This window comes from Apis florea, unplaced genomic scaffold (genome assembly GCF_048593485.1).
Source record: "Apis florea isolate Af1SG1 unplaced genomic scaffold, ASM4859348v1 contig_1789_pilon, whole genome shotgun sequence".
Taxonomy (NCBI): Eukaryota; Metazoa; Arthropoda; class Insecta; order Hymenoptera; family Apidae; genus Apis; species Apis florea.
Genome location: NW_028256481.1, coordinates 3,869,596 through 3,894,709, shown reverse-complemented (window position 1 = coordinate 3,894,709; position 25,114 = coordinate 3,869,596). Strand labels below are relative to the sequence as shown.

The 25,114-nt window shown below is 28.1% G+C and overlaps 2 protein-coding genes and 2 long non-coding RNA genes across 6 annotated transcripts; 2 read left to right on the top strand and 2 right to left on the bottom strand.

The window, feature by feature from the left end:
- The first annotated feature begins 388 nt into the window (after positions 1-388).
- LOC147658743 (uncharacterized) lies at positions 389-2,714 on the top strand. The gene is made up of 3 exons (XR_015292824.1): positions 389-532; positions 1,837-2,058; positions 2,432-2,714. It is a non-coding gene; the product is annotated as an uncharacterized LOC147658743 (long non-coding RNA).
- Positions 2,715-7,214: 4,500 nt separating this feature from the next.
- On the bottom strand, positions 7,215-17,138 carry LOC100866244 (sodium-coupled monocarboxylate transporter 1). 3 transcript variants are annotated; one of them, XM_031919746.2, is made up of 15 exons: positions 16,861-17,138; positions 12,831-13,033; positions 12,533-12,692; positions 12,391-12,456; positions 12,051-12,102; positions 11,911-11,978; positions 9,475-9,626; positions 9,247-9,387; positions 8,899-9,123; positions 8,640-8,823; positions 8,468-8,554; positions 8,168-8,337; positions 7,868-8,026; positions 7,676-7,787; positions 7,215-7,605 (listed from the first exon to the last, which is right to left on the bottom strand). In XM_031919746.2, the coding sequence occupies exons 2-15, from the start codon at positions 13,016-13,018 to the stop codon at positions 7,570-7,572; spliced, it is 1,800 nt and encodes a 599-aa protein (XP_031775606.2). In that variant the 5' UTR covers positions 13,019-13,033; positions 16,861-17,138; the 3' UTR covers positions 7,215-7,569. The 3 variants fall into 3 exon arrangements, with proteins under 3 accessions (XP_031775606.2, XP_086766984.1, XP_086766983.1); XM_086910858.1 differs by having other exon boundaries at positions 12,831-13,025; positions 16,861-17,135; XM_086910857.1 differs by lacking the exon at positions 16,861-17,138 and adding an exon at positions 13,121-13,670.
- Positions 16,875-22,184, top strand: LOC147658742 (uncharacterized). The gene is made up of 3 exons (XR_015292820.1): positions 16,875-17,452; positions 21,719-21,841; positions 21,989-22,184. It is a non-coding gene; the product is annotated as an uncharacterized LOC147658742 (long non-coding RNA).
- Positions 17,805-24,862, bottom strand: LOC100873061 (endoplasmic reticulum transmembrane helix translocase). Its single transcript, XM_086910849.1, has 18 exons — positions 24,149-24,862; positions 23,712-23,977; positions 23,412-23,640; positions 23,189-23,342; positions 22,929-23,081; positions 22,635-22,817; positions 22,407-22,544; positions 22,200-22,320; positions 21,953-22,107; positions 21,699-21,874; positions 21,381-21,620; positions 21,071-21,286; positions 20,815-21,004; positions 20,493-20,741; positions 20,073-20,409; positions 19,792-19,963; positions 19,564-19,707; positions 17,805-19,457 (listed from the first exon to the last, which is right to left on the bottom strand). The coding sequence occupies exons 1-18, from the start codon at positions 24,413-24,415 to the stop codon at positions 19,350-19,352; spliced, it is 3,498 nt and encodes a 1,165-aa protein (XP_086766975.1). The 5' UTR covers positions 24,416-24,862; the 3' UTR covers positions 17,805-19,349.
- Between the last annotated feature and the right edge of the window lie 252 nt (positions 24,863-25,114).

Below are 25,114 nucleotides of genomic sequence, written 5' to 3'. Positions count from 1 at the left end.
ATTCAACTTGTTTATTAATACTTATTAATCAATGCATTTTTAAATATAATTATGTGTATTATTTCATACAAAGATGGAAGATTATAATATTATTACTTACCTAGAATCCTTCGTCATTGAATTCGCCAAACTTCTGCTTCTGCATTCATATTCTACGTATCTTACATTTCACTTACACTCTTACACTCTTACACTTTAATACGTTTTTATTGATTTAATTGAAAGAAATACACTAAAACTGTAACAAGAAACAAAATAATTCGCACGATATGGATGAATGCATTTACACACTTAGCGCCTATTTTAGTTGCGCAGTAGTCCCTTTGCGCTATGACGTCACGGCATGAAATGAATAGAAGTCTAGATGTCGTTAACTTGGTATTCATAGTTAGCAGATAACTTCATGTTGTTAATGATCAATGGATAATTTCGCGTGTGTTATTGGAAACTTCATTCCATCATAGGATTATTGGATGTTAATGTTCGATTGGCATCAATCATCGTTAAATTGAACAGGATACATATAATATAGGTATACTATACACATATATTAATATAAAGTACGTATAAATACAATTGTGTTAAAACTTATTAAACGATCACACCAAAAATGGAACAATTGGACGTGGAAAAAATTTCGAACGCTATTTGATCACTCGAAACAAATTAAGCGCAACGACTGTTATAAATTTCATCTTGACGAACGATAAAATCGCCGCTACAACCGCACTCGATTTGATTGGATTTTTTCCTACCCCTATTAATAATAGTCACGTTCAACACTGTTCACGTTACGTGTTGAAAAATATTAAATTGAGCATCCAGACCTTTTAAAATTCATACGTATTCTATGCGGTAAAGTATGTGTATACGTTTTTTGCTCTATTTAAAGCTGTAAATAAAAATTTCTTTCATATGTTTTTTTTTTTTTTGCAAAGAAACAAGAAAAACTGGAACTGTGAATGAAATGTAATAAAAGAATTATCACGAATAATCGTGAAAAACAATTCAAAATAATTTCTTTAAAATAATGAAACAAAGGTATTTAGTTGATTCATTTGACACGCTATTGAAAAAGTAGCAAGCGCATTGACGATTGTTAATAGGCTCTCCCGACAATACCGATTCTTTTTAATTTCGATAAAACGGTAGATAAATACAACTCGTTCGCTGAATCGTTCAATTTAATTAAAAGCCTTTTCGTGTGTGCAATTTTCTTCAATTAGCGAAACGGCTCCCTTTAAACACGCTCCTTTCACGAGTGTATCACTCTATCTTCGTTACAATTTATCGAACGTTCTACTGGTAATTATGCGCCTTTATGACTTGCTCGCCCGGCTAATACGTCACGTTTGCGCGCGAAATTTTTATTCTAACGATCTCGTGTATCGTGTACAACATTTCGGAACACGAGCTCGCCACAATCCATGACGGCACTACTCGATCTACATTAATTGGCGTCATTATTGCTCTGTCCATTTTTTGGGATAAACCGATTTTCCGTCTCTCGTTCCGCATTAAACTGTGCACGCTTGTTTTGTGCTTTTTATGCCTCGAGTGGTTTTCCTTAAAACCCTGTTTTTTCAAGCATTAAAAATATCCTCTATCAAAAACGTGAAAATTTAAATCCATGCGCAAAATACAAAATAATAATAATAATAATAATTCCATCTAATTGTTCACTTTTTTCTCTTTAATGATTTGATTGTTGATATTATCTCTTTTCTTTCTTTTGAAATTGAATTTGTTATATTCTCTCATTTAAAAAATATTTTTTTTTTCTTTTATAAAATATGATTTGCTGTGCAAATTAACACGTTGCAAAAAATTCTTCAGTGAATAAATACAAGAATACCTAATTCCATGGGTTAACATTGGAAGCCTGAGCTTTCTGGAGATTTTCCGTAGCCAAATACAACGATGACGATGCGACAACATACTCTGAGAGTTCGGAGGTCTATTTACACGAGTTCGCAAATATAGCCATAGGTATCGAAGCCAACCGAAGCGAAGAATTGATAAATTAGTTATTCCCTCAGTCTGCTGCTGTTCCTCCAGGTAGGTTTGATTTGAGGTTTCGAATAATCATACCTATTTATATTGAAAATCTCTGGAGAAATTCTCAACATTCGCTTATCTAATACATATATATATATGTATGAAATAATATATTATATTCGCAAAAATGTTTTTTAATTATATCATTTTTCCTTTTTTTCAAATTGAGAAGTAATTTTTAATATTTAAATAAAAAAAATATTAAAATAAAGTATTGAATGAAGTATATTTTTCTACAAATCTGAATAATTTAATGTAAATATATATATGTATAATTTAATATACTTTAAAAATTGAGAATTTCAAAAGTAATATTTGTAAATTTTCATTTAATGAGATTAAATTTTTTTTAACGAAATATTCATTATTACAGGTGTATTATAAGTGGTATTATTATATCGAAAAAAAATCTCATCAAATGGTGGTGAATCTTATGATTAAAATTGTCGTTTTTATTATGAATTCTTTAACCGTAAGTGGAAAATATTTTTCTATCAATTTGAACAGTTATAAATACTCATAAAAAACTGTATAAAGAATATTTTTCTATAAAAAACTTGATAAATATATGTAATTCTATATTGCTAAGTATATGTTATAAATATGTATAATCTAATACATGTCAAATATTAGGAATTATACGAGATTATAAATTATTTGGGAAAGCTTTAATAGAAGGCGTAGCTGGCCCGTTTATCATCGGATAACAGTTCCGGAGTACATCCTTTGAATGTAACTCTACCCTTGGGTAAACAAGACTAAGGGTTATGACCATTCTCGTTTGTCTTTGCATTCGGAGAATCTTCGCGCGAAATCCCTAGCCAGGACCCAATTAACTGTCTAAGAATTCGATTCTATCCCATGGTAATTCTAAGATAGTACGACTCTAACGACAGATTAGGAGAGACAATATTTGTAGATGCTTTTGCGTCTAATCGCGTATTGCCTAGCAGATGTGCTTCACTTAATATCGCTCACTATTTGTCTTTCCTTCCAATAGAAGCTTGAGACTTAAATAAACGTAATAATTTAAAGATTATCAAACATTTTTGATAATTTTTATTCTATATTTTCTCTAAATTTTTATCATTCATTTGTTCATCATATTTTAAAAATTGATAATAAACTTTGTACATAAATATGAAATTTTTCTTTTTCTTATAATAAATATAATATTTAAATATTAAAGCTATCTTCTTTTTGTATTTTTATAGTAAATTAAAAGAGAAATAAATTTATTATAATTATTATAACAGATAATGTATTTAAAAATAATAATATTGTAATAGTGTAATGGAATATAAGTATAAATATAAAATTGAAATTATCTTTATACTCGATATCTGATATCAATCGTCTAATATCACTATAAAATCACATAAAATTACATTTCTAAAATGTTTCTTATAATTTCTAACATATTTCTAATTTTGTATCTTCTAATAATAATGATTTTTTCTTCTCGATATCTAATGATTTCACGTTTATAGGTGCTTGCTGTTTTTCTATATCGAATATTACAGGACTACTATAATTATTATTCGGAATTAATTGCTCTGCACACCGAGTGAAAACAATAAGTTAATAAGATAAAATATATAACAAAAAATATATAAAAATTGGAACTTTTACTGCAAACTCTTCACTGGTTATATTTTTTGCAGAAAGTCACGTCCAAAATGGAGACAACTCAACTAAATTGCAACGTGTCTAAGGATCCTCGGTGTTCGACCACAGAGACCCGTATCCGCATCGGCGACGGTTTGAATTGAAGATTTTTGCGGACGGTAACTCGTTGGCTCACGCGCTAACGTATTTGCAAGATCCGCTGTGCTGATGGACATATAATGCGACGTGTGATTGTAGGCCCGCCAATCGCGGCCGATTGTGCCTCTGAAGGCCCGCTAACTATCTCAAACTAGCCCCATTCAAACCGCCACGACCTCTCTCTATCCATCTCTATCTACCAACTCGGCCTCTGTATCTCGCTCGTTTCAACCCTTATTCACCGCCACCGTCCCGGTGCCCGTGCGTCTCGTTCATCCCCGAACTTCGCATCTTCGTTGCTCCCGACTCGTGTGTCTCGTTTGCACTCACTTCACATTCCGATTTTCCCTCCTCTTCTGTGAAAACTCCGTCCTCGTTCGAATTCGATGTATTTCTTGCCGCACGTTTCTTCTGCACGGCGCACATCCTTTTCTAATTTTCGACCGGCTCTTTCACCGCACACGTAATCTTCTATTTTATTCGCTATACCCTTCCTAACGCGATAGCTCGGTCCATACAAATACAGCACACAGCTTCACCTGTTTCCTATCTCGCCTCACGAATCGAATGTTTTACCTCTCATTTAAAATTCTTTATCTCGCTCCCTCCATTCAACTATCCGTAGAGACATTTCGAGGTTTTTCGAGGTTTTTCACTATTCTTTTCGCTCCGCTATTTAATCCTAATGTATCTATTTTCTTTTCATAATGTTTAATCATGTATCTTATTTAATTCGGTTTCATTAATAAGTAATGTTTAAAAATCTAATTTGAATTAAAAAGATGATAATATTTTTCAAGTAGATTTTTAATCTTTTTTCTTTTTCTTTTTTTTCGAAGTATATTTTATCAGTAAAATACTGCTCTAAATGTTGTTAATTGTGTAATTTTATTTTAAAATTTTTCAAATGTTTTTTGAAGAAAAAAGTAATACTTATTAATATTGAAAGAATGTATATATTTTTCCTATCATTGTTTTTGCTATGTGTAATTTAGCATCTTAATTTCATAGTTTATAATCTAAGATTATTTATCAAAATTGCTTATATTAAAATTTTATAACAAATTAGAAATTAGATTTTAAAATAACATTATCTTAATATTCTCGTCTCTAATCGTTTCTTTTAAAAAAAACACCTCTGTGACTTGTATCATGCTTCATCATTATCACTTCTCATTTGTTTGATTTTCACGATTATACTGACACCGCTTCGTTTCTCTCTCCGTCACCCCCATTCTCTCTATCCTTTCACCACTATCGATCACCTTTCCTTTTCCAACGCCCCTTATCTTTATTGTCGATCTCCGTTCAACCTGTTTCACTCGTCGGCACAATCACGTGTTACATACGTACGTACGTTTCTACTAGGCTATTCGTCCCGATTCGAATTCTCGACCCTATATAACCGTGGCACGTTCTACGTGGGAATTTCAAATCTATCAGCAACCAGACGAATGCAAATCGCGCATGAAGCGCGCTTAATAAAGCCCGCACGCGGCCCGCAACTCGCAATTTTCTTTTCGACGCTACGTGTCGCGCCGCGCTCCTCTTAATGAAACCTTCGCATGCACTATGCGAGATTCACAGCTACGTTCCCATTCAACACGCATCACCACTTCGATACTATTAGAAAAAGAACACATTCAGGATCGTTAAGACTCGACAGAAAGAATTAGGCGATTTTATATTATCCTGGTGGAAAAGAATTGAATTTGTAGGAAGAAAAGAGCAAAATCCAATTTGTAACAACTTTAAAAAAAAATTGCTTACGGAATTATTACTTTAAGTTATCATTATGAAAAACATTAATTGAAAAAAGTATATATTTTTTACACAATAATTAATCGGTTGATAAATTTTCATTTTAATTTTTTAATTAGTATTTTTCAAATTTGATTCTGATTTGTGCCGAAATATATCAAAAAATGATAAGTTTTACAATAAACAATATTGTTAATCAAAAATGTTATTTTTTATTAGATGCAAGAGATGCAAGAGGCATATCCGAATTTGCATTTTTATTGCAAAGTATAGTTTAAAATCTATAATAAATCGTTTATCGACATTTACATTTAGCACCATGATGCAAAATTTTTTAAGTATATTTTTAATTATATTATTTAATTATACGTTACATCATTTGTCAGATTATTTTTTATTTTGAAAGGAAAGAGATTATGAAAAACAATAGAAAAATTTATAAAAATTATAGAGCAGAAAAAAATTGCAACAATATAAAAATATTATACAAATTTAATGTAAAAAAATTAAAAGATATTCCAATTTCCGATCACAAATAAAAAATTATATTTTCAGTTTCTGATACATTTTTAATAACTTATAGAATAATGCGAATTAATTCGCTTGAATGTTTATTTTATTTTTATCAAGAAATCCCATTTCGTTTCATTACATCAGATATTCTCAGTAACCGTGAAAACGTATACCGATGAACTTCTTTTTCCAACGAATCGATTTCGAATCATTTTATTTAAATAAATGTTTCCTCAAAAAATGTAGCAACATGTGTGAATATCAATCTCGATGATCAGTATCAAGTGGAACTGGACAATGCTGTTTTTGACCAAGCATATTTCGACCAGGCGAAAATTGAATTTGAAGGAAACAGAGTCAAGAGATAAGCGCGGAGAAGCGTAGCAGCTATTTGCGTGGCCTTAATAAGGACGTTTGATGGCGTTGGCTTTCCCTTAACAAGCCGGCTAATATCCTGGGGCCTTGGCTCCCCTTGGTCTGTCTTCTCCGTCCCTATCTCTATTCCTTCTTCTCGCTTTCTCTATCTTCGCTAACCTACCGCACGGTGAACACCGTCGGGAATCACTAAAGCTTGAAAACCGAACAAACTCAGTTAGAGAACTCGGTGTGAGGAGCAACTGGACCTGGAGCGGCAAAACCGAGCCTTCTCCGCATCTGCGATTCTCTTACGCAGCTTGCCACGTTTATAGGCTGATTTTATTCTGTCTTGGATGGTCGTTTAATAGTTCTAATTGTAGTTGAAAAGATCATATTAAAAATCAACTTTATCAATTTTCATTTTCTTTTAGGAAAAAACGGAGATATATTTTAAAATTTTTAATTTTCCTTCTGTAAATTTAAATTTTCTTTAACAAAATATTCGTGTATGATAATATGATAATATAAATATTTGTTGTAAATATTTATTTATAATTATAATGCAAAAGAACTTCATTCAATCTTCATTCAATCATAAAGTTGTTATGAATCTTATCATTGGAAATTATTTTTATTATATTTGATTTTTTTTATAATGATATTCTATTAAATAATTTCAAATGAATAAGTTTTAATGAATAGGAAATCTTTGGGCTGTAAAAATAATAAAAGATTTGACAGTAATATAGAATACATAGTTACTAAAATATAATATAAAAATTTATTTTGTGTATATTTTTTTAAAAATTCTATATAAAATAATTCATACGTCTCTCTAGTAATTGCATATTAATATATGTACACATGTACAACAATAAACTTTGCTTTACTTGATTAAACAGATCTACAACTTACATAGAGACTATGAGAATTACTATGAGGTATTATCTATAATACCTTAAGTACTGGAAGATGATCAAAGAAGAAGTAAAATTTCACAAATAGCCGATTCGAAAATTTTACTTTCAATTTGAACTATTCAAAACGGCATTTGCAACGATATAACAGAGCTTCCACTCTTTGCAAATATTAAATAAATCATAAAAATTTGCATTATGTTATAACGCTATTAGGAAAGTGTTGATTTCTCTATAACAGAAAAGAAAAAATTATTAATTCAAAAAAGTATTTTTAATATTTTTAATAGATAATTAATTACCCTTTTCTTTTTCAAATCGTATAATAAAAGACTTGCTGTAGTTGCCAATTCATTATTTCTGCCAGTATTTTCAACATTAGTAACGTATTCATTTTTAGGTTTTGGGAGCCATCTAAAACATACAATATTTTGAATAGTTACACGTAGTTAAATAATTAAAGATTGAGTAAAAATATATTAGTTTCAACTTACGAATGAATCATTGGTGAAAGTAATTTTTTATCGATAGAAGAAACATCCGTAGGACCAGTCCACCAACTAATGAAATTACCTACGATAATGACAATTAATGTGCCTAAACCAGTGAACCAATGGTATGACAATCGATAAAGAGGAAATACGTCATCTTCACTGAAAAAAAAAACATTTTTATTTAATACCTGTTTCAAATAAAGTAACAGATCAATTTATCTCTGGTTAAAGCTTTCAACAATGGTAGTTGTTTAGAATTTAAAGATTCAATAATTACAATCAAGACCAAGATTAACTTACTTTGGACGATCAAATTGCTTCAAGAAACTTTCAGAGATATTGCCTTGGCAATGAGAAAGGGGCACCGAAAGTTTCTTAGGAACCAGCAGACCGGCACCGATGGACCAATTTGCACCTAAACTCGCCCAGCCGGCGATTACGAATCCTACGATAGCACCCATGAATGCACCCTAATCGACAGAAAAAAATGATTAAAATTTTTATAATCATTTATTGAAATACTAACAAAATACTATAAAATTACGAAAATGTGTAAAAAAATAATACATAAGAAAAAATAATATTCCATAAATAATTTACCTTAGAATTTACCCATGGAAAGAACATACCTAATGTAAACACTCCAAAAGAAGTGCCTGCAGCTATTGCTGCTAAACTTCCAGTTATCTGAAATTATATTGAAATAATATAAAAATAAAACTTTACGAAGAAATCCATAGTTTATAAAAATATTAATTGAAAAGATACTTACAACTAAAACACCTCCTAATTTTTCTACTAAAAATAACAATCCTATAGCTATACAACCAAGTAAAACAACCAAACATTTTACAAAAATAAAGGAGCATCGGTCGCTTGGTTTCATACCGAAGCATCCTTTCACGAAGTCTTCTAAAACAACCACCGACGTCGAATTAAAACCTACAGAAAGAGTACTGGAGCAAAGTGAAGCACGATTTAATAAAAAATTATTAATTATAAAAAATTAAAATAAAATTTATAACATTTACCTGAGAGCTGCTCCGAAAATTGCAGCAATAAAAAGACCTGGCACTCCATGTAAATGTTTTGCAATTTCCATTACGTAAGCGGGCAATAGTTGGTCATCGGCGGTAATCAGACCCGAAGCTCTGGGATCGCATTTAGGTGGAGACCACCAGGCTACAAGAACTAGGCCACACCAACAGCATAATGATATGAACAACATAATACTGATAGTAAATATCGCTAATGATCTAAAATCAGATATAAAATAACATACAGAATCATTATCAAATATAACTATCATTATAAATATCATTATAAATATTATAAATACAACTTTTTTTATATCAAAAATTAATTGTATACTCACTTACAGTTTGGACGTTTTCAAATCTTTCAATGATCTGTATCGTTGAACCATAGTTTGATTCACGGATATATAAGCAGTGCTATAGAGCCACGAGCCAATTAACACGGTCCATACTGTATGTCTCGTATAAGGAGATGGATCAAAACTAGAGAGAAAAGGAGGAAGATAAAATAATCGACTCACAAATTTATCCCACTTTCTGAATACATGTGTAAAATGAAATACTTCTTACTTCAAAAATTCAATTCTACTGGCATCCAAAGATCTTTTCCATATCTCAGCGGCGCCAATTTGATAAGTACCCAATATACTAACAGTGAGAACACCAGCGACCATGATTCCAACCTGAAGCGCGTCTGTCCAAACTACCGCTTTGATACCACCCTAGTAATCACATTCTCCAATTAAACTCACCTTTCATCTACATAATCATCATGATAGTCACGAACAATCGCGACTAATTATCCTTTCATCGAATTCCGTCTCATCTCTGTACTTGAAACAACAAAGTATAAAAAAAAATAACAGTAAACAGTATATTGCCCGTTTAACCATCTGCAACTGAAGAAAGAAGAAGAAACGAGTACAAGTTACCGATACTCGATAAACGCAGACTCAAACCACCACGAGTTTTAGTTCGAAAACGAAGATTCTAAAAGTTGAGATGGAGATAGCGACGAGCGAAATTTAAATGGCCACTTTTACTCGTTATGCAAAGTTTCTCTGTAACAGGGGCCATCAAAACATGGGAGGAGGAAGAATTATCGAACGAGCAGCTGGCAAAAAAGTTTCACGAACACAGTTTCGGCGATCGTTAAGCGAAGGACAAGCTTGCAGGCGGTAATAAACAATTTTCCAAAGAGTCACTGGGCCGCGATAAATTTTCATTAATTCGCGGGCCACAACAAATTGCTTGAATAATTACAAGCGCGCGCGAGCATGCGATTAATCACTTCGGCGTTGGCTTTGTGATCTGCTAGCACGGGGAACGAGCACTCGACGTGCTCCGCGCCATTGTTTCCGCCGGGCCATTGTCGAGCTTTCAGTTTCCGTCCATAAACATTTCCAGTAGCCGGGTCCGCGTGAGAGATTCTTCGCGGCATTGTCCACCGAAAATTGTTTCCTACCAGCTACCGGCGCCCCCCCGTCCGAGGAACTCCAGTTATCCCCAGGAGAATTCGCTGAACCGGCGTCCTTGGGAAATTAGCTCGCATATATACCTAGACTCGAGACTTCGAATTCTGCCTCCACGGTTGTTTTACGCGCATCCCGCACGCGATACATCTTGTTAACTCGACGAGGGATCTCCTCGCGAGATGAATCCGCCTCGTCACGATCGTTTAACGCGATCACGTTCCCCTAATAAAATCCGTTCAAGGATCTCAGACTTTAATATCGGCCGATCGTTATTGCCATCTTGGATTCCAGTAAGATGAATTCAAAATAATAGATTCAAGGTGATTTGCGTTTCTTGTGACACGATTTATATCGTTCAATGTAATCTGTATATATACATGAAATTGTGTATATACATGAAATTGAATCGTTATGAAGAAATTTTCGATTATTTTAGTTTTAATGATAAAATTTAATATTTGCAAAAGAGCGTGATGAATGAGCGTGTGTAAAGTGTTTTTATGAAATCAACCTCCAAAGTTTCATTCATTCTCAAGTTTTTAAATGTAATTTTGCTTAGGAATTTTTATTATAATAGAGTATTAGATGGAATATTAAAATTTAAACAAATTTTATTCCATTTAATTTTGTATTATTAAAATTATATTTGAAAAATGAAAAAAGTAAAATTCTAAACAATGATAAATGATATTTCATTCAGAAAAAAAAAATAAAAATAAAGAGTTATTATTTGCTCAAAGATATTTTTCATAACCAAAAAAAATATTTTATATATAAACTCATTGTATACAAATTTTTATTAAAATCAAAATTATCGAATTAAAAGAACATAATATACAATGATATATGATTCATTTCATGAACATTCACTATATTTATATGTATGATGTAGTTTGATGAAAATTTTTATACATCAAGATTTTAAAAAATAAAAATATGTTATTCAGAATCCAAGATAGAAGAATATCAAGTTTATTTATAAGTCGTTCAGCTTAAGATATTATTTTTATCTTAAAATTGGTTGGTTGTATGATAATCATTTTTACTTTTACAATATACATATATATGTATATTTATACGTATATATTTCAAGATATGTAAATATGAATATTTAATTTTTTTCCAAAAATTTACAGACGAGGATCATCTATAAAACTTCACAAAATTTCATGAAATTATTATTAAGAAAAGAGAAAGAGAGTCAGAAAAATATTCACAAAGAACATATATAAATGTACAACTTTTATAGCTCGGAGAATTTATGGATCTTTGTCGCGCTGCCAGAATATTTTTTAACTTTAAATACGTGATCTTCCAGAATTTTTGTACAAAAAATGTACATATAAAATGAAATTTATTAATATAACGCAAAATATTTTTTCTTAAAAATCAAGATAAATAAGAATCATAACCTCAATCATCTAAAATTATCTAAAACGAAAAACTAAAAAGCAATTGTGTGAAGAATCATTTCGTTTTATACACGATCGATTGACGCGTATCGAGATAAATTTTCAAAGCATGAACTTACCAAAACAGTGTAGAACATGCATATGAGACATACAATGATCCCGATCAAATGTACATCGATACCGCTCACTGTAATTAATCAGGAAGATTTTAGTAGTATTCGGTTAATATTCTATTATAAATAATATGGGCACATAATACCTTGATTTAGCGCTAATGCTGGAACGTAGACCACGATCGATTGGTAAAGGACCTAAAATTGATTTATTACGATATTATTAATGCAACATCGCTATCGACCATTGGCCATTCTCAAAGAGAAGCAAATTAAAGTTTCGCGTTTCCGCAATGTAATATGATGTAATTTTGTTGCAAATAAATTTCCATCAAATTGAAGTCAAATTTTTTGGCAAAGTGAAGTTATTTTTTTCCCAAATTTTCTTATTTCTCTTGGTAATTTGAAATTTTTAATTTTTTTTATATCTAAAATTTTAAATTTATCTACACTAAACTTATAGCATACACATATGTATGCACCTACCACGTCAATTATAAAGATCAACGATATGAGAATCCTTACGCCGCGATTGAATCTTATTTCCAAGTACTGCAAAAAGAAAAAAAAAACAATGAAAATAGAAATTACACACGTGACATTTGTTAAACGTTTTCGACAAATATACCTCGTAAACGGAATTTAATCCCAATGCAACGAAAACTGGGGCGTAAATAAGAGCGACGACGAGGCCAGAAAAGAGTATGGAAATAATGGTGATCCAGTATTGAGTTCCAAAATTATATATCTCCGCGGGTGTTCCAAGAATCGTCACGCCAGATATGAAACTAAAAAGAAAGAAAATTCTTATCCTTTAAGTATAGGATCTCTTTATATAGTATTTTACATTTTATTTCGTAGGGCAAGCATCAATGGTACTCGTGACGGCTTAATACACTGGCAATTAGATTCGAAGGATGGAATACCTGGCAACGAGAGAAGCGGAGACGGGTAAAAGGGTCATGCTCTTTCCACCTAAGAGATAATCTTCCGTGCTCGACTTCTGTGCTCCCTTGTAATGCCATAATCCTGCGGCAGCAGATACGGCGAGCATCAACGCGAACACCAGCCAATCTGCCCAATGAAAGTATCCTCTTTCCTCTGTTTCCAGCATTCTGGCTCTGGGAAACTGGAATCAAGCGAAAATCTGATTTATAAAGCTAGATTTGCTTAATAACGCCGATAATAGGCGTGATGGAAGTCAAGTAACACGTACTTAAAACTTAATGCCTCTTGGAATAATAAAATCTTTGAAGATTTATTTTCCGCCGCGAAATGTGATAATAATAAACAAGCATGCATTTAATAAATAAATCTACAAAATTTTGTAAAGGTTTGGAAGAAATATTAAGCGAAGATTATTGCCCCCTTTTTATGAGATTTTCAGGTATAAAGGAGTTAAAAAAACAAGCAGATTAAAAAAATAAAACTGCTATTTAGAATAAGTTTGAATATAGTTTATGATTAATTCATCATATATTTTTATAAAGTTTGTACTAAGTAAATTACAAATTACAAATGAATGTATTATGTTAATGGTTTATATAGCCAAAGCATGTCTAGTGTTAATGGAATGTAAGACATATACAGCAGTTCGTTAGTTCATGATGTATTTATGGAATTCTTGTCTTAATGCACACATCTATCGTACATGTATGCTCCTAATTGGTAATTGACACGTGACCTTAATGCGACTCGCAGCTGTTAGTGTTTCAATGGAGCTTGTTAACTCGTTAAGTTCCATCCAGACTGAGAGACAATTGTTTGCAGACATATATCCGTAAACAATCCGCGTACATTATCCGTGGATAAGGAAAGACAAGATAGAAAGTCATGCGCATATTTTGTCTTTCATTGGAATGAAAAAGAAGAGAGGATATTTGCAGAGAAATAATGAAGGAATGTGCATTAAAATATGTATTTTATTGCTAGATATGTATCTTAGCGTTTTAACATTAATCTTATAAAAACAAGAATTGCTGCACGAAAATTAATATCTTTTCTTCTTGTTTTTCAACTTTTTATGATATTTGTAAATCATTTTTAGACATCCTCACAAAATTTCTACATTCGAAGCTGCTATCTACATTGTCTAAAAAAAATTTTCTAAATAATATTTTTACTAATATCTACATCTCGATAATCGTTTAATAATATTTCGTTTTCTTTTTTCTTCTAAATTATTAAATTAAAAAACAGATATGTTCCATAAATCATGACACAATGTGACCCAAATACATAATTAAAGACATTGTTAAACGTAAATACATAATATTGCAAACACACTATATACTTTTTAATCCGAGAATGCCGAGAGATTGTATGTAGACTATTTACAGGGATATCTCTCAATCCATATAAGATTGGAATCATACGAATAATTTGAAATGATAGATGTGTTAAAATATGCATCAATTCAAGAAATAGATTTAGGTCAATAGCTCACGCAACAAAATGTTTCAACTTTGTTTGAGCTATCTTGTTAAATTTTAAATCGCTTAAATCGATATCTACATCATAATACATTTCATTTGTAAACTACTTAATGTATAATATAATGTCAGCAACATCGATAATTTCTACGATGTATGTTGAACATTCAATATTGATGTTATTCCGTTTATTTTTTTATAAAACTGAATAAAATCAATGCTCGTGATGATTCTGACCTTGTATTTAACATATGACATCGAAATAAACTATTCGCGATTCAAGTTTTTTATTCGATGAATAAATGAATCAAAATTAACATGTATGTAAATATAAATATATATCAAATATATATTTATGAATATTATATATTGAAAAATTTTTATTCATTTATTCATTTTACTTATTTATTTTTTTTTTTTTTTGAAAATCAAAATACAAAAAATTTTCCATAATAATCATATTAAGAAATTTTTTATCTAATAAAAACTATTATATAATCATATTTATTAAAAAATATTTTTAATTATCATTAAGTTGTATAATAAATTCATTTTCATTGAATCATTGATTAAAGAGATTTTGTTTCCTGTTTAATGAGATTATAAAGGAATGCTTTGTTATTTCTATTATTTTCCTTAACTATACTATTACTATAGATAGTAAAAAATTTCGTGTTTAACTAAATTAAAAGCATTACTCGCATCCAAAAAAAGAAACTGTTTTTTATTATGACAATGCACAATTGCCTTATATAGTTCTAACAATGCATTAAAAATTATTATTATAATTTGAAATTTTATTCTTCCTGCTATGTTCACTAGATTTTACTCAATGTGATTTTTTCATACATTGCGACATTTTATCAATAAAAAATCGATTAAGAACACCAATAAAATAAACATATCTGAAATATCTTTTTAATATAAAAAGAAAGGTTTTTAATATAAAAAGCGAAAAATTTTATAGTAAAAAAATATTTAATTTAATACCAATATCAAAATACCATAGAAAAATCATGACATAGATAAATAAAAAATTACATATATAATTAATTAAATAAATTTTAAATTAATTATCAATATTATAATGTATATTTCCTATAAAAAAAATGCAATCGGATTTATTAATCTAATCTAATAATATTAGATATTTAAACCTAGCGCCATTTGCATTAATATCATTCGTTCTATTGTAGATGTCAGAAGCATACAGAAATCAATTTTGATTCAAGATAGTAGACTATGTTTCACATTACAGGATATGAATAGACATGGATTAAAAGACTGTTGTAAAATAAAGTGAGACGTAGAATTTAATGAAAAATCATTTCAAAAATGTGAAAAATAATATATAGCAATTCATGTGAATACAATACATTAATATCGTAAGTTTTTATTTCCTTTTTTTGAAACCGGAAATCTATTTGCTTCTCAATCTTTTTCTATGAGTCTCGATCATATAGAATTATGCATATTGAAAAAAATTTTTATATATCATGCATTTAAAATTTACAATAAAAATTTGCCAATTTTTAGTAAAAAATATGTGTTAGTGAAAAAAATATATTTAATATCATGCTACATACATATGGTTTCTTGATAGGTATATATATATATATACACATATATAATAACATTCGATTATTTTCTTCTATTAGGTTTTATATATATATATAACATGCAACGTAATATAAATATATATGCATGCAATTAAAATTAATTAAATATTGTTACCGACTGAAAATAATCAGCAAACGATGTAGTAGAAATCGATTATGGATAAGTATTTACTATCTACTCAATTTTATAAATAGTTTTCCTTATATTTAGTAACGATAGGCTCACTTGTATTCGAAATATATGTTTAAATTTTTACCTTTTGCATACATATCATGAGCACAATTTATTTACATTTAATGTTAATTATATTTTTATTTCAATTTGATCGATGATCGGTAAGAATATAAAAAATAATGAATAATTTTTTTTAAACGTTAAATTCTGAGTAGTAATTTTCTTTTTTCACATGTTCTGATTTTTTTTTATTTATTATTCAAGTAATACTTTCTAAGAATTTCTTTCTAAAACTTCTACAAAATAATATTTAGAAAGTAATTGGTCTCATTTTTCTTATTTCTGTCCTCATTTTATGGAGTATGCACAAAATAATATTTAACTTGCAATCTTATAAACATGTACAAACATTAAATTTGGAACGAATTATGAAAATAGATTTTAAAATGAATCAGTAAATATAATTCAATGTAAAAAATTTTAAATGAGCATAAACCATTAATTTAAATATATATACATACATAATATAAATAATTTTAATTAAATAAATCGGCATGTTATAAACAATATTAATATAGAAAATATTCGTAAAATAATAATTAATATGGAATTATTTATTCTTTTCATGAATATTCTAAATTAATATCTAAATGATCACATAACAATTTAATGAAAATAGAAAAAAAATAATTGAAATGTTCAATATACTTCTATATACTGATTCACATACCAAAATAAAATTTCAAAGCTATCGATCAAATAATCAAACGCAAGGAATGACGCAGGACGTCAAGCACAACCGCGAAAATCACAATGAAAAAGTGCGGTTACGTGATCCGAAATATTCATAAACATATTTTCGTTAGCTGATATAATGCAAAAGATTTACACAATTTAAATATTAAAAAAAAAAGAAACACGCAGCAAAATAACACGGTTAATAAATATAGTCAAACAAAAGACATAGCGTAACGATCAACCATGTTCCGTGATCAACAGTCAACTGTCGTCAAAGTTCGATGTTCGATGTGCAACAATCGGTTTCCTCGATCGAAATCTAAAATTCATTCAATTTTTTGTTCTAGCAGTAAACAATTTAAATCACAAATTTAATTGATTTTTTTGTCGGTTATTTAATATTAAATTAAATTAATTGCGTGATATTAAATTATAGAGAACTTAGATAGGAAAAAAGATCAAGAAAATAAAATCGTAAATGCTATCAAAAACATTGTGAAATGTTAATATATTACCTTTGAATCAAAACGATTATATAAATATTCTTCGTGTATCTAGTTTCAACATTAATGAAACAATATAAGGTAAATATACAATTTGTTAAGTTGCTTCTATAATTTCAAATCAAATAAAATTTGACGATTAATCCTATATAATTAATTCTAACCACAGATACTGACAATTATTCCCCATTACTAAATACACATGTATATATCTTTTTAAATTATTTTTATTATAGTTGTATTCTATTGTTTTTTTTTTTTTCATTTGATATATATTATTCATTTGATTATATATTTTTGCTTATCACGATAGGGATACATAAGATATAAAAACTTACATTAAAATAATTTAAGAAAATTAAAATAAAAAAAAACAATTAGTGTTTATAACAAAGTATTTTATCATAATCATTATAAATAATTACAAAGATAATAATATATAATCAGTTTTTATTTAGGATTTTCAATCTAAAAATATGATGCTATAAAAATTTGCATCATAGTACAGCAAATACAATACCATTGAATTTTGAATAATTTTTTTAACATAAGACTTATTTTTTTGTATTAATTGTTGTAAAAATGGCAATATTGAACAAAGTATATGCATTCATCGATCACATCTAATAGTTCTGTGTGCACGCATTATTATTTGTTAACGAAACAGAAACACAAACATTTTTAATAAACAAAGTTACATATATTTCTAATCACTTATATTGTTTATACTGTTAAAAATAGAATGGAAATAAAATTGGAATGTTGTAATTAAAATTATCTACTTTACATTAGTTCATCTAAATTTGATTCCAATATATATGAAAATAATATACTAAATAAAAAATATAAACTCAAAAATTTAAGTATAATTTAAGTTACATTTACTATTTGAATTAGTTTAAATATTTATATATTATATGCATTTTTTATGATGTTAGTAATAAGAATTATTTTAAAAAAAAACATGTTAATTATACAAAATATAAAAATTATAACTCAATAGTTTCTATTAAAATAATTATTAGTATAATAAACAATTATAATCTATATGTGAGATTTTACTATAAATTTCAAACATCTACTAATAATTTTCTTTTTATTTATATATAGGATATTAATATATTCATATGAAACTTTATGAGAATAGATTCTAGAATCTAAAATAAAAAAAAAAATTGATATATAAAAATATTGGTTAAGGTTTATTTATTAAATTATAAGCAATAACACAATTTGACGAAACATCTGAGTTCTATTTTCATCACATCGTCGCTATTTTTTGCTTTATTACGCGAATAACTTAATAAATAAGATCGATATTTTTATATATTAACTTTTTTTTTGTTTTTTAGAATCGAGTCTTCAAAGATAACTCATTAATATATTAACATCTTATATAATATTAAAAGTCAGTTTTTTTATATGTTTTAATACAATAGAGAAGTTTTTTTTATAAATTCTCATAAATCAGGTTCTCAAGGTACACTTATTGTTTCCAAATATGATATATATAATAATGATGATATTATGCATTATTTACTTATCATTTGTACACACTCACATTGCATGCTCTTTTTACTATTTCACTTTTTATGGTAATACTTACACTCATTAAAACATACATACCACATACTCATATACATATGTGTGTGTATTTATATATATATATATATAATATATATCTCAATTTTTTTTAATTTTCTTATTTCACAAAGAATTATCATTAAATTTGTCAATGAGCAACAAAGATTTCATTAATGTAAAACTATCAACAATATGAATTTTTAATAATGACTTCTCAATTGTATATTGGTCAGTCTTTTAAAAGCATTATATTCCATATAGGAATCGTAATATAATTCATAAATATAATAATAAACAAAGATAATTTGTTTTTTGTGAAATAAGAAAACAAATTTGCATATTTAATTTTTCGCACTTTTCGAGTTAAAAGTGGAATATAGAAATTGTGTACTAATCACAGTTTTTGATGTCTCCCTTCTCCAAAAAGCCATAAACAGACTCTATCAACTATATATGCAAGAATAAAGTCTGCTATTAATACTTGAATTAAAAGACTGCGGAACTATAAATATAAAATATAAATTAGTATAAGTTAAATAAGTATAAACATTAATATAAATATGAACTTTAACTAAAAATTAAACTAAATTTTCTTTATATTCACTTACATCGCTTGGAAAATCTACAATTTCAAATTGCGTTGCTAATTCAGGTAAAAATCCACATGTTAATCCCAATATAACGGCTGCATTGCCTATAAGACTATATAATAAAAATTTATTTTGTAATAGACTTTCCATATATGGATGACCCTGTATAATAGAATTGTTAAATTAGAATAAAATAAAGTCATAAATAAAGTAATAAATGATGTTTCACTTAGTATAATGTTTTACCCGATAATTAATTGCAAAAGTAGAAATTTGAATTGTCATTGCAATAATATAAACTGTACTGTTTAATAAATTTGGTTCAAATGGTTCATCTTCATCATTAAAATTTGTATTCAAGGCCATACTTTCATTATATGGATTATTTGGAGCTAATATAGCTGCTAATTTATCACTCCTTGTAGTAAAAAAAAATTAATATTTATAATTTAATATTATTAATTCTTTAGATATTTAATATATGTATTTACATAATTTTTAAATATATTTTTTATTATTTTACTTACTTTGGAGATAATAAAGTAGCTTCTTTAACTAAATATACAAGAGAAAAAAAATGTACAGCAAATTGAAGGAGTACAGTAGCAATCGTATATAAATTAAAGATATTTGGAAGAGGTCTTTGTTTAGATAATGTTTTCAATGGTTTTGATCTTGATATGAATAAGAAACAAGTGGCTAGTAAAATACCCTGTAATGTAGCTTGTGCATCACTAAATTTTATTCCATCTAAATAAAGGACAGATTGGCTATATGCAAGTCCTAATGCATTAAGTGCTAAAATTTTGAACATCTGCAAGGTGGTAACTAAAGTGCATCGTCCTTGCTTAATAACATGGCATACTATAATAAAACAAATATTAATATAATATTATATGAATTTATATTGATGTTGTTATTAGAATATTATATACAATAAGACTTACTACATTGAATCGACGACATTTTGCTAGTGAAAGGTGCAGCAATTGATGCATCTCCTAATTTAACTATAACAGATTGTTCTTCAAGTTCTTTCAATATCTTTTGTATTCTTGCTCTAGTATTAGCAGAAACTCTTGGATTATTTCTTGGCCCATTTGTTATTGTTGAATTTGAAATGGTATGTTCATTTTTTATATTATCTTGCTTTTCAGCAGATACTTTTTCTGGTAAACTTGATAAAATTGCAACACCTAAATAAAATAAATTAATAATATAGTTTTATATATATATATATATATATATTTAATTCATTTATATACTAACCCACTTGAGCATGTTTTAAAGCACCAACATCATTAGTACCATCTCCACACATTAAAGTTGTGTATCCTAAATTTTGCAATGAAACAATTATAAATTCTTTCTGTTTTGGTTCACATCTTGCAAAAATTACAATATGTGGTAATAATTTACGAAGTAACTCTCGTTCATTATCTTTTAAATATGTTAAACCCTAAAAATGATATATTAAAAATTGCATATTGATATATAATTAAAATATTTTTTTTATACAACTTACTTCTCCTGTTACACAAAGTGCATATTCTCGCCATATTTCATTATTCCGAGAAATATTTTTCATTTCCAAAGGTAAATTTATTTTTCTATCCACACTTTCCCATATCCATTCTCCATTATTTGAAGTCAATATAAGTGTAATTGATTTTTTTGTAAAATGTAATTCACGACTAACATGACATGCTGTTAAAGGATTATCACCAGTAATCATAACAACCTACAATAACAAAAGTAACAATTCATAAAATTGCACTATTTATAAAAAAAATTTAAATATATATTTAAGTTATATATATATATATATATATTACCGAATGTGAAGCATTCACGATCTCCTTAATAACAGCTTTAGAATCGGGTTTAAGCGGACAACTTATGATTACAAATCCAGCAAAAATGAGATTCTTTTCTAATTCTTCTCGTGTAAGTTCTCTTAAATCTTGCGAAGATAAAGGACCAGGAAGTTTTCGATATCCTAAAGCTAAAACTCTTGCTCCACGACGCGAAAGCGATAAATATGTTGAATCATAATTATCTGGTATAGATGATAACTAAAAAAATAAATAAATAAAATAAAATATTTAAAATATATTGTGACAATAAAATAAACAACTTATTATTTTACAAACCATATTCTTAATAATTTCAGGAGCACCTTTCACAGTAGTCATGTAATTAATTTCTGATGATCCAGGTATTGTATATCCAGCTACAACTGACATACGTTTTAACGCGGAAGAAAAGTGATGTCTTTGTACGATTTTTAAGACAGGTGATTGTCCTTTTCTAGGTATCATAGAATCAGCTAAAATAAATTAAAATAAATTAGAATTTTGTCAAAAAAATTTTATATAATATAATAAAATAATATATAATAAAATACTTTTTGTAAGATTCCATTTAATAGCTTTTAATGTAGCTTTCTCAAGAGGATCTCCAACAATTCCATCATCTAATTGTACAAGAGAATGGCAAGTTGCAAGTACTTGAATACTTTCTATAGGCGCATCAGAAAGTTGCATAACATCTGGTTTTCCTCTAAAATAATAAATAATTTTTTAATATAAATTCTTATATTAATTATTACATAAATATTAAATTAAATTTAAAAGTTATTTGATTATTCTTACTCAATCCCCGCTATACCTTCGACGACCAAATTATCACTAGTCAAAGTACCAGTTTTATCAAAACAACATATTTCAATTTTTCCAGCAAACGGAATTCTGAAGGGTTCAGTGCAAAATACACCTATATAATAAAATTATTTATTATAATTTTTCATTAAAAAAAATATATATATAATTGAATATTATTTCTACATATGTTCTAAATACCTAATTTTGATAAGGCCAATAATGAAGTATTTACAGCTAATGATAGTTCAATAGGCAATTCTGGAGGTACAACTGATGTTAGAATAAGAGTACATTCCAAAAACAATTTATATCTATTTCTAGTAGGATCCTCACTTCCTGTATATTAATGAATTATTAATAATTTAAAAATATTTTTATACATTCATTTAAATTAATATATGTTTTATTTATTTACATATTATATACCTTTAATCCACACATATGATGCTGCAGCAATTGCAAAAATTAGCAAGAATAAAATAAAACCAAATGTTTCCAAATTATTAGCAGTAACACGTTTAACTCCAAATAATATTGTTCTCAAAAGTTTTCCCTGTGATGTTGAAAATCCAGTACGTAAAACATAGGCTACACAGCCATTATCAGTAGCTGAAAGTTTTCACATAAAAAATATATACTATGTATTGTATAAAATTATTATATTTATTATCTTTAATTATTATATTTAAATTATATTTATATTTGAAATAAAAAAAATACCTTTAAGACCAGATACACTTTTACTTGGTGAAGTATGTTGTACAACTTTTGTACCCCCAAAAAGTACATGAAGTTTATCATCACCTTCTATATCCAACTGTCTATTTCCATCAATTTCTTCTATGGGTTCCTTCATTTGAGGAACTGATTCACCTATCAATAATAATAAAATTAATACATTAATCATTAATAATCAAAACATATAAAAAATCAAAATTAAATTACAAATTAATATGCTATTTAATTTATAATTAATTCACCTGTTAGCATACTCTCATCAACAACACAAGGTCCTCTTAAAAGTAACATATCACATGGCACTAAATTATCATTTTGAGATCGTGTAATAGATACAATATCACCAGGAATTAATTGATCAGTAAACATGGAATGCCATCGTCTATTCCTATAAACCTTTGATAAAAATAATATTATTATATATATTTTATATAATATGCATTTATTTGTAAAATATTCACTAACCATCATTGTGTATGGTTTGTTTCCCATTTTTCTAATTTCAGCCATATTTCGAAGTTGCTGTTGCACAAGTGTACATTCAAACATAATGAGCATAACTAATGTAAATATACTATAATACCAATATTTATCAAAACACCATAATGCTACGCAAAATAGTTGGAAAACAAAAAATGGTGCAATTGCTCTTTCTTTGAATAGTTCTCTAAATTCTGGTACAACCATATCTAACCTATATGAAAGTAATAAAAAATAAAAGAAATGAATTATATAGTTTTTAACAATTTAAAGAAATATACTTACTTATTTTTCCCATATTTTTCCTCTGCTGCTGCAATATCTTTTTCATCTAAATATCCTTTCCATTCGCAATAATGTTTAACAGAGTGATTAATTGGAAATTGAAGGCCTTGAAAAGTTTTTTTATCCGAATTCCAGTAATATTTGGTCTTTTGAAATATAAACCATGGTTCTTGTTGTTCAGAATGATGTAATTTAACAAGTTCTGAACTTCCATTATTAGGAGTAGGAACTACTTTTGCAATTTTCGCGTTATATGGATTTTTTTCCTAAAATGATTTATATTTTTATAATTTAAAATTTCCCGCCAACCAACCATGTGACTTATCGGAATAGAAGGCCGGTTCGAATGGCTGCCACGTTAACGAAACATATTGAACAATACACGTGCGAATTATTAAATTATTATATTTTCTTATAATAAACAATCGTCAACTCACCGAGCTACAATTAAAAAAAGTGTGTATATGCACTGACCACTGGCAACACAAACATATGAAAATTTGTAATACGCCGATAGCTGCAATGCCCACTAAACCCGCATCATAATATTCATCAATTCCGTAGACAAAAATCCAACTATAAATCCACACAGTGTGTAATATCACAGAGGGCAGAACATATCCCGTGAATAGTAATTTCCGAGGATTATGCAAAGTGACAGTTTGTACGAGTTCATCTACCCGCGATGAAGCAGTAGTCGCCATGGCTATGATCACGCTATGCCGTAACAGGAGCGTATAGTCTTTAGTATCGAGAGGTTCGGGTTCTTCTTATGAAATTTAACGACACAACAAACTCACATAGCAAAACATATACATAACAATTAATTCTTTTGAAAGGTGTTCGAAATATGTTTAACTCTTTCGCATCTTTCCTCAGTATTTTATATGTATACTAATTTACGTTAACAAGACAAAAATGAAATTTATCCAGATTACTTGTCTGGCATCTTGTGGCCATATTTGGAACTATTTTTGATAAGATTAATTTTTTTAATTATGCATTTAGCTATTACTGATTTGTATTAATCTTGTCAGAATTTATTATTTTTTATTCAAATTTAATATTTATTATGCGTAATATTTATAAATTTATATTGTAAATTACATTGTAAATACTCTGAATTTTCAAATATATAAATACGTAAATATAAATAACAGATTTTGATTAAAATTTTTATTATTTTTAAACAATTAAGCAATTAGAATTCTAATGAAAAATATTTTTCATGAATATGTAAATAAACTTATGAAAATGTTATCAATTAACATTAAATTCTCAATTATATACACAGATGGAGCTCTTAGATATTTTACATAAACGCGCATGACTTCAAACAATTGTTTTCAATATTCAAAATATAAATATCATTATAACAATTAAATATTGTTATAATATAAGAA